At 42.3% G+C, this 12,055-nt stretch overlaps 1 protein-coding gene across 1 annotated transcript in view; it reads left to right on the forward strand.

Moving 5' to 3' along the window:
- Positions 1 to 1,429: 1,429 nt before the first annotated feature.
- Positions 1,430 to 12,055, forward strand: part of cnpy3 (canopy FGF signaling regulator 3) — a 28,601-nt gene continuing 17,975 nt past the window's right edge. The window contains exons 1-3 of the mRNA XM_072270929.1: positions 1,430 to 1,526; positions 1,639 to 1,754; positions 5,121 to 5,244. Coding sequence (XP_072127030.1) covers positions 1,652 to 1,754; positions 5,121 to 5,244 — 227 coding nt within the window. The 5' untranslated portion in view covers positions 1,430 to 1,526; positions 1,639 to 1,651. The remainder of the gene's footprint in view (positions 1,527 to 1,638; positions 1,755 to 5,120; positions 5,245 to 12,055) is intronic.

Below are 12,055 nucleotides of genomic sequence, written 5' to 3' on the forward strand. Positions count from 1 at the left end.
CCCCATATGACAGTAACATAGCAAAGAAAGAATTGGAACCGGGTCCTTTTCAGGCTGGTGAGATGTAAATGATGGTGCACCCCAGGGATCTGTTCTTGACTCACTATTATTTACTGTTGACCTGGAAGAGCGAATTAAGTGCAAGGTTTCCAAGTTTGTGGATGATATGAAAGGGGGCGGAAGGGCACGTTATGATGAGGACATTGTGATTCTTCGACAGGATAGAAAGAAAGGTCATCTTTATTTATCATACCACGTACATCAAACAAGCAGTGAGATGTGTTTGCATCAATGATCAAAATAGTTCAAGGATGTGCTTGGGGCTGCCTTCGGATATCGCCATGCTTCCGGCACCAACTTACTACCCCGAGGCGGCACGTCTTTGGAAGGCGGGAAGAAACCAGGGCACCCGGAGCCACGTTCAAATCCATATGGTGTCAGGAATGAACCCTGATGGCAATCGCAGGTGCTGTAAAGTGTTACACTAACTGCTACACTGCCATGTTGTCTGATACAGGTTTGTAAGTAAATTAGCCTACTAATCTGTACATTTTTTAGAATCTCCGAGGGAACTGAAGAAGTATTAGGAACACTCAAAATGCGCTGGAGGAACTCAGCAGGTCAGTCAGCATCAGTTGAAAAGATTAGTCGACGTTTCGGGCAGAAACCCTTCGTCAGGACTGAAGGAAGAACTTTCCTCCCTCCCCCTCCCTTCCTCTATCCCTATTTCGCATCACCTCCGCCTCCTTCTACTATTGTTCTCCTGCCAATCATCTCCCTACTTCCCCTGCCCCATCCCTTTGTCTTAAAAATTACTGTTTTTTTTTCAACTACCAGCATTCTTCAAACATTCCCCAAAGTTCTTCCTTCAGTCCTGACGAAGGGTTTCGGCCCGAAACGTCAACTAATCTTTTCAACTGATGCTGACTGACCTGCTGAGTTCCTCCAGCGCATTGTGAGTGTTCCTTTGACAACAGCATCTGCAGATTATTTTGTGTTTATGAAGCAGTATTAGGTTACCTGCGCTCAAACTGCGATATGGAAAGAGCTATTGGACTAACCGCAGGTGTCCTCTGCTCCTGTACGTTGGCTTCCTCCAGTGTTACAATTTTGTAAGATTTTATGAGCTTCGTCTATTCACTTTCAGTATGTCAGTGTACAGTGCGTGCTCCTGAAAACTTACAATTGCTTGTGTTATTTGAGAGGGTTGAAAAGCCGACGGTAAACGTATCCGGGAGCCGGCACTTTCTCCGCTTAAATATAATGATCATTCGCATCGTGGAGTACAGGAAAATAAATAAGCATGGAATCAGAAGATTAAAAGCAGAATCTGACCAGAATTTGTGTACAACACATATCACAGTCGGCTGTCATTGGCTGCTTCACTTTGCAAACACTCCCAACATTCCGGAACGTTTGGCGCGTGCTCCATTGAAGGTTTACCAGGATTGGTCAGACACGGACACGGCTGATCAGGGGATTGGTCAGCGTGAGCAGGAAGTGGATACAATGTGACAAAGCTTCGGGTGAGTGTCAATTTCTTATTGAGCGTGATTGTATTTTATTGAAAAAAAGACTGTAAAAATAACATTGAGTATAATTATAACTTTTATTGTTATGTTTTTTTTTACACATTAGAGATCGCGGCGCTATGCTGACCGTGACCACGCTGATTTCAGCCCTCCTCTTGCTCTCTGGGCTCATTTGGGGGGATGATGATTCCGACTGGGTGAAACTCCCCAATAAATGTGAAGGTTTGTATAGCACTTGTTACTGAATCATTGACAGCTCCACCTGCTACACACAGGAATGAAATGCTGCCTTTTAGTATTTTTTTGCTCATTTTCCCATTTTAACTGATACCAGAGGGTGCGTAAATCTCATTGACGGGAATTATTGCTATTAATGCAGAAATAAATAGTTGATTATTGCTTATTTCTTGACGTTTTCAAGAAATACAAAAGGAAGGATTGATTCTTGACTTGTCCCTATTACTTCCATAATTTTGTTTTATGAATTAAAGCTTTTGTGGTTAATGTGCCTAATGTTTAATCGGCCTACTTGGGATTCCTGTGATAACATCTTTTCATGTAATCTGCTCAGATTCTAGTTTAAGATTTTATTCCAAATACCCTGGACGGCACAGTGTTTAAATGTCCTTTCGCCCAAAAAAGGAAGAATTGCTGTAAATGGGTTGAATAGTTTGGTGCCTAATTCACTTTATGACATTGCTCTTGGGAATTTTAGTGGGTAAAATAATTTAGTCCATAGGAATAAAGTTTGAAATGCACTAAATCCAAAGTTGTACCAAATCATCTGAGTTGCAAGATACTGTCTGTAATTCTTCTGATTGTTTGAGTAGGTGATGATGTGAGGATGGCAAACTTTCAAACCACAAATTCAATGATATGGAGTTGTCCCAAGATGTGAAAATTTTGCCACATTCTGAGATTTAAAAGTCTCTATTTTAATATAAACGTTTAAATGATATATATTTAATTCTGAATAAAATACTTGAATGCTGGTTTAACATTGCTTCAATTTAAATTTCATGTTCCACTTATTTTGCCTACATCCAAATTTATTTCTTATATGTATTTTTAAGAACCTGCTCCATTTGAGGTTTTTGCCTGTGGCTTTTTGAGGTGATTGGAAAACTAGATGGATATTGACCAGAAGGAATCATTGTCATTTATTGGCCTTGGTATTCATCTTTGATTTGATCCACTGGAGCAGTTTTGAATGTTGATGCTCAGAAATATTGCTCCTTGGCAGCCAGCTTCAAAGTAAAGCTTTTTATTGCCTAAATACATGATGATTTCAGAGAAAGAATGCTTCCAATGATCTCAGTGGACTTGTATGTTGAGAATACATGCATTTAAAGAACTAGAGTGAGACTAGTCCTGTGTTAAATCTGATCCAGAAGGGTTAGATATTCTCACCTTTCCGCGGACTTATCCCTCCCTGCCTGCCTGCATGCCTTTATTGATCGCGACCATATCATTTAGCTTCTGACATCCTATTAACTCCTCATCGAACTCTTCCTAATATCTTCTTTGAAATTGTTTTTTGTTTTAACGTGTGTCTTTGAAGGAAGCATCTTAGGATGTCTTTCAGTCATTTGGGTGCTTTGTAATAGAAATTGTTTGTGACAAGGGGCAGTGGGGAAATGCAGAACTGATAGCCCTGCTCTACTGCAGCTTTATTTATAGAACATAGAAAATTACCGCCCAGTGCAGGTCCTTCAGTCCACGATGTTTTAGCCTTCTCTAAGATCAATCTACCCATTCCCTCCTACATAAGCCTCCATTTTCTATCATCCTCCCTCCCTCCCTTCTATCATCCATGTGCCTATCTAAGAGTCTTAAATACCCTTAATGTATCTAGCTCTGCCATCACCACTGGCAGAGGGTTCCATGCTCTCGCTGTAAAAATACCTACCTCTGACATTCTCCCTATACTTTGGTCCAGTAACCTTAAAATTATGCCCCCTTATATTAGCCATTTCCACCCTGGGGAGAAGTGTCTGGCTGTCCACTCGATCTATGCCTTTGATCATCATGTACACCTCTATCAAGTCACCTCTCCTCATCGTCGTCCTCTCCAAAGAGAAAAGCCGTAGCTCGCTCAGTAAGGCGTGCCCTCTAATCCAGGCAGCATCCTGGTAGATTTACTCTGCACCCTCACTAAAACTTCCACATCCTTCCTATAATAAGGTGACCAGAACCAAACGCATTATTCCAAGTGCGGTCTAACTTGGGTTTTATAAAACTGCAACATTACCTTGTGGCTCTTGGGCTCAATCCCCCGACTATTGAAAGCCAACACACCATGTGCCTCCTTAACAACTTTATCAACTTTCCACTTTTCATCTTTGTATAAAAAATAAAGAAACTTTACTCTCAATATTTGTGACTAGAATAAAAACTAGCATTTTTGAGAATATCACTGCAACTATTGGCTTGATTCATTCCAGTGAAATAGCCATTCTATGTTGTAAGTAGCACCACATTGTCTTCTGAAATGGATACAGTCCTTTCAGCTGTTCATTTACACACTTCCTTCAGCATTAAAGTTACTGGTAGGTTAGATTGCAGCTGCCTGTAGATGGTTAGCACTTTTTCTAATTTGCTTACAAACTGATTGAAAATCTGTAGTTAAAGTAATCTGTTCCCCTTTCTATAGAAGTATAGAAGTGAGAGTCGGTGCTGTTATTCCTTTCTATTTCTAGAAGTCAGAACTAATTTTATTGATAGTTTCTGCTTGTTTGTTTTGTCAGAATTATTCTTTATTGAATTCTATCCTTTGTATATTTCACCTTTAGATCATTTCTTCCCTTTCTCCATATCTTAAAACTGATTGTAAACTTCCTCCGTTTCTGAAAGGTTATCAGCCAAGTATAGAACTCTGATTGTTCCACAGATGCCTCCATTTCCGGCACTGTCTGCTTTATTGTTAGTGCTTGCTCAAATTAATGGTACTTCTATTTTAAATTCTGCATTATTTGTCTTACCAATGTGGTTAGTGTAAAACATTTAGAATTTTAAACTGGTGCATAGATAAAGATGGAATTGAGGGACGGAATTCTGCTTTCAAATTCATAACCAAAATGTTTACTGGATTGCTGCAAAAGGAGGGAGTTGCATGTACGGCATTGAAACCTTCAATCTGAGCATAATCGTTTTCAAGAATACATTGCTAATTTTTTTAATATTATTTTAGATTATGAGGACACGCAGTCCTCTTTTATTGTCATTTAGTAATGCATGCATTAAGAAATGATACAATATTCCTCTGGTGTGATATAATTTAGTATATTTAGAACATATTTTCAGTTTGATTTCGATCTAATGCCTTCATGTTATTGCTGTTATAATAATATAATCTGATGTGCAAAGTGAGGCCACTGGATATAGGAGCAGAATCTTGCCATTTGGTCTGTTGAGCCTGCTTTGTGAAGTACTTAACATATAACTTGGGGTAAATGGCAGCATACTGAAACTCAAACTATTGAGATAAAGATATAAAGTGTTTCATCTCTTAATAACAAAGCTAGTACTTTTACTTATTCTGCCTAAGTATTTCCTTTCTCTTATACGTTCTTTTGTATTGTCCTTTAGTTTGCAAGTACCTTGCTGTGGAATTGAAGTCAGCTTTTGCTGAAACCGGAAAGACCAATGAAGTGATTGATACCAAATACAGCTTTATGGAAGGAAAGGGTTCGAGGATTAAATACAGGCACTCGTAAGCAAATTCTTGCAAATTCACTGAACTTTGATAGGATGCTGACATTTATACTTCTTCGTTTTTGTCTTTACGTGGCATAGTCAAAAAAAAAAATGATAGGGTAGTCTGTCTATCATTCTCTTGAAAAGACATTCTGAATCCACATTGGTAAATTATCCACAAACTAGAGGTAACTGGTTGATGTAAACAATGAGGTGCTGCCCTTTTGTTTTGGTTGAAATCATATTTGAAGCTCAGAGAAAGAGGTGGAAAGGTCCACACTACCAGGATCAGGAACAGTTATTACCCCTCAAACATCAGGCTCCACTCATCCCAACAAATTCCACAACCTATGGACTCACTTTCAAAGACTCTACAACCCCTCAATATTATTTATTGATTATTATTATTTTGTTTTTCTGTTTTTACTTGCACAATTTTTATATTGGTTGTCTGTCTTCGTTTGTGTCTAGTTTTTCTTTGATTGTTTAATGTTGATTTGCATTCATTGTGAATGCCTGCAAGAAAATGAATCTCGGGGTAGTATATGGTGACATATATATACTTTGATAATAAATTTACTTTGAACTCTTTCGTTTGCTTGTTGAAGAGCCCTTTCGTAAGTAAGAATGGTACAGCTTCAACTTAGTCCAGAAAGAAATAAATCCGCAGCATGCATCTACATATCTCTTCACCAAACGTTAATTCATAGAAACATAGAAACATAGAAAATAGGTGCAGGAGTAGGCCATTCGGCCCTTCGAGCCTGCACCGCCATTTATTATGATCATGGCTGATCATCCAACTCAGAACCCCGCCCCAGCCTTCCCTCCATACCCCCTGACCCCCGTAGCCACAAGGGCCATATCTAACTCCCTCTTAAATATAGCCAATGAACTGGCCTCAACTGTTTCCTGTGGCAGAGAATTCCACAGATTCACCACTCTCTGTGTGAAGAAGTTTTTCCTAATCTCGGTCCTAAAAGGCTTCCCCTCTATCCTCAAACTGTGGCCCCTCGTTCTGGACTTCCCCAACATCGGGAACAATCTTCCTGCATCAAGCCTGTCCAATCCCTTTAGGATCTTATACGTTTCAATCAGATCCCCCCTCAATCTTCTAAATTCCAACGAGTACAGTTCATCCAGTCTTTCTTCATATGAAAGTCCTGCCATCCCAGGAATCAATCTGGTGAACCTTCTTTGTACTCCCTCTATGGCAAGGATGTCTTTCCTCAGATTAGGGGACCAAAACTGCACACAATACTCCAGGTGTGGTCTCACCAAGGCCTTGTACAAATGCAGTAGTACCCCCCCTGCTCCTGTACTCGAATCCTCTTGCTATAAATGCCAGCATACCATTTGCCTTTTTCACCGCCTGCTGTACCTGCATGCCCACTTTCAATGACTGGTGTATAATGACACCCAGGTCTCGTTGCACCTCCCCTTTTCCTAATCGGCCACCATTCAGATAATAATCTGTTTTCCTATTTTTGCCACCAAAGTGGATAACTTCACATTTATCCACATTAAATTGCATCTGCCATGAATTTGCCCACTCACCCAACCTATCCAAGTCACCCTGCATCCTCTTAGCATCCTCCTCACAGCTAACACTGCCACCCAGCTTCGTGTCATCCGCAAACTTGGAGATGCTGCATTTAATTCCCTCATCCAAGTCATTAATATATATTGTAAACAACTGGGGTCCCAGCACTGAGCCTTGCGGTACCCCACTAGTCACCGCCTGCCATTCTGAAAAGGTCCCGTTTATTCCCACTCTTTGCTTCCTGTCTGCTAACCAACTCACCACCCACACCAATACCTTACCCCCAATACTGTGTGCTTTAAGTTTGCACACTAATCTCCTGTGTGGGACCTTGTCAAAAGCCTTCTGAAAATCCAAATATACCACATCCACTGGTTCTCCCCTATCCACTCTATTAGTTACATCCTCAAAAAATTCTATGAGATTCGTCAGACATGATTTTCTTTTCACAAATCCATGCTGACTTTGTCCGATGATTTCACCGCTTTCCAAATGTGCTGTTATCACATCCTTGATAACTGACTCCAGCAGTTTCCCCACCACCGACGTTAGGCTAACCGGTCTATAATTCCCCGGTTTCTCTCTCCCTCCTTTTTTAAAAAGTGGAGTTACATTAGCCACCCTCCAATCCTCAGGAACTAGTCCAGAATCTAACAAGTTTTCAAAAATTATCACTAATGCATCCACTATTTCTTGGGCTACTTCCTTAAGCACTCTGGGATGCACACCATCTGGCCCTGGGGATTTATCTGCCTTCAATCCCTTCAATTTACCTAACACCACTTCCCTACTAACATGTATTTCGCTCAGTTCCTCCATCTCACTGGACCCTCTGTCCCCTACTATTTCCAGAAGATTATTTATGTCCTCCTTAGTGAAGACAGAACCAAAGTAATTATTCAATTGGTCTGCCATGTCCTTGCTCCCCATAATCAATTCACCTGTTTCTGTCTGCAGGGGACCTACATTTGTCTTTACCAGTCTTTTCCTTTTTACATATCTATAAAAGCTTTTACAGTCTGTTTTTATGTTCCCTGCCAGTTTTCTCTCATAATCTTTTTCCCCTTCCTAATTAAGCCCTTTGTCCTCCTCTGCTGAACTCTGAATTTCTCCCAGTCCTCAGGTGATCCACTTTCTCTGGCTAATTTGTATGCTTCTTCTTTGGAATTGATACTATCCCTAATTTCTCTTGTCAGCCACGGGTGCACTACCTTCCTTGATTTATTCTTTTGCCAAACTGGGATGAACAATTGTTGTAGTTCATCCATGCAACCTTTAAATGTTTGCCATTGCATATCCACCGTCAATCCTTTAAGTGTCATTTGCCAGTCTATCTTAGCTAATTCACGTCTCTTACCTTCAAAGTTACCCCTCTTTAAGTTCAGAACCTTTGTTTCTGAATTAACTATGTCACTCTCCATCTTAATGAAGAATTCCACCATATTATGGTCACTCTTACCCAAGGGGCCTCTCACGACAAGATTGCTAATTAACCCTTCCTCATTGCTCAATACCCAGTCTAGAATAGCCTGCTCTCTAGTCGGTTCCTCGACATGTTGGTTCAAAAAACCATCCCGCATACATTCCAAGAAATCCTCTTCCTCAGCACCTTTACCAATTTGGTTCACCCAATCTACATGTAGATTGAAGTCACCCATTATAACTGCTGTTCCTTTATTACACACATTTCTAATTTCTTGTTTAATACCATCTCCGACCTCACTACTACTGTTAGGTGGCCTGTACACAACTCCCACCAGCGTCTTCTGCCCCTTAGTGCTATGCAGCTCTACCCATATCGATTCCACATCTTCCCGGCTTATGTCCTTCCTTTCTATTGCGTTAATCTCTTCTTTAACCAGCAACGCCACCCCACCTCCCCTTCCTTCATGTCTATCCCTCCTGAATATTGAATATCCCTGAACGTTGAGCTCCCATCCCTGGTCACCCTGGAGCCATGTCTCTGTGATCCCAACAATATCATAATATTGTATTATTGTAATATTAATAACAATCTGCACTTTCAATTCATCCACCTTATTACGAATGTTCCTTGCATTGACACACAAAGCCTTCAGGCGCTCTTTTACAACTCTCTTAGCCCTTATACAATTATGCTGAAAAGTGGCCCATTTTAATGCTTGCCCTGGATTTGTCGGCCTGCCACTTTTACTTTTCTCCATAGTACTTTTTGCTTCTACCCTCACTATACACCCCTCTGTCTCTCTGCACTGGTTCCCATCCCCCTGTTGTGAACTAACCTCCTCACGCCTAGCCTCTTTAATTTGATTCCCACCCCCCAACCATTCTAGTTTAAAGTCACCTCAGTAGCCCCCGCTAATCTCCCTGCCAGGATATTGGTCCCCCTAGGATTCAAGTGCAACCCGTCCTTTTTGTACAGGTCACGCCTGCACCAAAAGAGGTCCCAATGATCCAAAAACTTGAATCCCTGCCCCCTACTCCAATCCCTCAGCCACGCATTTATCCTCCACCTCATCGCATTCCTACTCTCACTGTCGCGTGGCACAGGCAGTAATCCTGAGATTACTACCTTTGCGGTCCTTTTTCTCAACTCCCTTCCTAGCTCCCTATATTCTCCTTTCAGGACCTCATCCCTTTTCCTACCTATGTCATTGGTACCTATATGTACCACGACCTCTGGCTCCTCACCCTCCCACTTCAGGATATCTTGGACACGATCAGAAATATCCCAGACCCTGGCACCAGGGAGGCAAACTATCATCCGGGTCTCTGGACTGCGTCCACAGAATCGCCTATCTGACCCCCTAACTATCGAGTCCCCTATCACAACTGCCCTCCTCTTTCTTGCCCTACCCTTCTGAGCTACAGGGCCGGACTCTGTGCCGGAGGCACGGCCACTGTCGCTTCCCCCGGGTAAGCTGTCCCCCCCAACAGTACTCAAACAGGAGTACCTGTTGTTAAGGGGCACAGCCACCGGGGTACTCCCTATTACCTGACCTTTCCCCTTCCCCCTCCTAACCGTGACCCACTTGTCTGCCTCCCGTGGCCCCGGCGTGACCACCTGCCTGCAACTCCTCTCTATCACCTCCTCACTCTCGCTGACCAGACGAAGGTCATCGAGCTGCAGCTCCAGTTCCGTAACGCGGTCCCTTAGGAGCTGCATCTCGATGCACTTGGCGCAGATGTAGACGTCTGGGAGGCTTGGAGACTCCAGGGCCTCCCACATCCGACACCGAGAACAACAAACAACAACTGAAAATGAATGCCAAACCTTCCTCGCCCGTTTCCGCCTAAGCCCGTTGAGCCGAAGCCCTTAAGTCTTCACTCTGCTCCTGGCTCACTCCGCAGCCCGCAAACTATGCTGCCCGCTCTATGAGGCTCTGTTCCTTTTAAATCTGCCGCGCTGCACAGCCCGACGTCACACGCCTGCGCAGTCCCGCCTCTCAGAACGCCGTTGGAGAAAAAAAAAAATAACGAAAATTTCAAAAATGTCTTCCTCGGCACTCCCACTCAGACTCTCAGACTCCTTCTTCGAATCAAACCCGAAGCAGGGTGTCTGCCCTTTTAAATCTGCCGCGCTGCACTGCCCGACGTCACACGCCTGCGCAGTCCCGCCTCTCAGAACGCCGTTGGAGAAAAAAAAAATAACGAAAATTTCAAAAATGTCTTCCTCGGCACTCCCACTCAGACTCTCAGACTCCTTCTTCGAATCCCGGTCAGAAAAGTACGTTGCTCACCACTGTTTTAAAAATGAAATTGCCATCATGCAAATGAAAAAAGTGATGTTCTGAAATTGCACTGTGAACTTGCTGGGTTAAGCGAAGTGTTTTGTCTTTTTAAATTACCGCACTGTAGTAGGTTATTCGGTCCAACGTGCCCAAAGCAGACCAAGGAAGAAGTATCTAAATTAACCCCAAAATGTAGTTCTTAGCTCAAAACTATCTGTATAGTAGCATAGAACATTACAGGCCAGAATGAACATATTCTATTCCACACTTTTTCATTTCTGCAACAGAGTGGCAGAATTCATTTTGGGCTTAAACCCATTGGTATAAAGTTAGACTGTGCACCAGGAGCTTCTCAGGCAAGCACTAGGGGATTGATCCCCAAGCTTAGGTCTGAAATTTGAGGAAAGATGCGAGGGTCATGATTTTTGAGGATGGACATACATTTGAGGTGAAGTTATTTTGTATTTGTTTGATGTACCTGAGCTTTGTAGAAACTAATCGGGGCAAAAACATTCTGAGGCTTTGACCTACATTCTTTGCATTAATAAGCAGAAAATTCACCTCAGAAAGTTAAGGCCTTGATGATGAATAGCAAGTCAAGCGGTTTTGGAGCAGCAGCTGATCGGAGGAGGATATTGAGCTGGGGTTTTTGTATCTTGTGCATGTTGTACACTCAATGTTTTAGGAACAGCTTCCTCCTGTCCGCCATCAAATTTCTGAATGGTCTGTGAACTCATGAACGCAACCTCGCTTTTCGTCTTTTGCACCATTTATTAATTTTATACTTTTATTGTAACTTATGGTAATTATAGCCTTACACTCTAACACTGCACAAAACAAGAAAATTGATGACATATGTCAGTGATAATGAAGCGGACTCTGATTCATGATCATTGTCAGATAACACATAAATAAAGGTGGAAATGAAGAGTTCCAAGTGACCATATACATACAACATAAAATCTACAGCACATTACAGGCCCTTCGGCCCACAATGTTGTGCCGACCATGTAACCTACTCTAGAAACTGCCTAGAATTTCCCTACCACATAGCCCTCTATTTTGCTAACTCCATTTACCTATCGAAGAGGCTCTTAAAAGACCTTATTGTATCCACCTCTACCACCTTCGCTGGCAGTACATTCCACCCTCTGTGTGAAAAACTTATCCCTGACATCCCCTCCGTGCCTACTTCCAAGCACATTAAATCTATGCCCACTTGTGTTAGCCATTTCAGCCCTGGGGGAAAAGCCTCTGACTATCCACACGATCAACCCTCTCATTATCCTATACACCTCTATCAGGTCGCCTCTCATCCTCCCATCATTCCAAGGAGAAAAGGCCACGTTCACTCAACCTATTTTCATAAGGCACGTTCTCCAATCCAGGCAACATCCTTGTAAATCTCCAGTGTAGTAAAGAAAACCTGTTGCTCATCTCATTTTCAATTGGCAAGATGTTTTTATACATGCACTTTAATCCCCCTGTAGTAAATGCTAACATACCTGTTGCCCTTCTAATTACTTGCTGCACCTGCCCCTGGGTAGCATGGTGACACCAAGTGAGTGATTTCT

Source organism: Mobula birostris, chromosome 10, assembly GCF_030028105.1.
Source record: "Mobula birostris isolate sMobBir1 chromosome 10, sMobBir1.hap1, whole genome shotgun sequence".
Classification (NCBI taxonomy): domain Eukaryota; kingdom Metazoa; phylum Chordata; class Chondrichthyes; order Myliobatiformes; family Myliobatidae; genus Mobula; species Mobula birostris.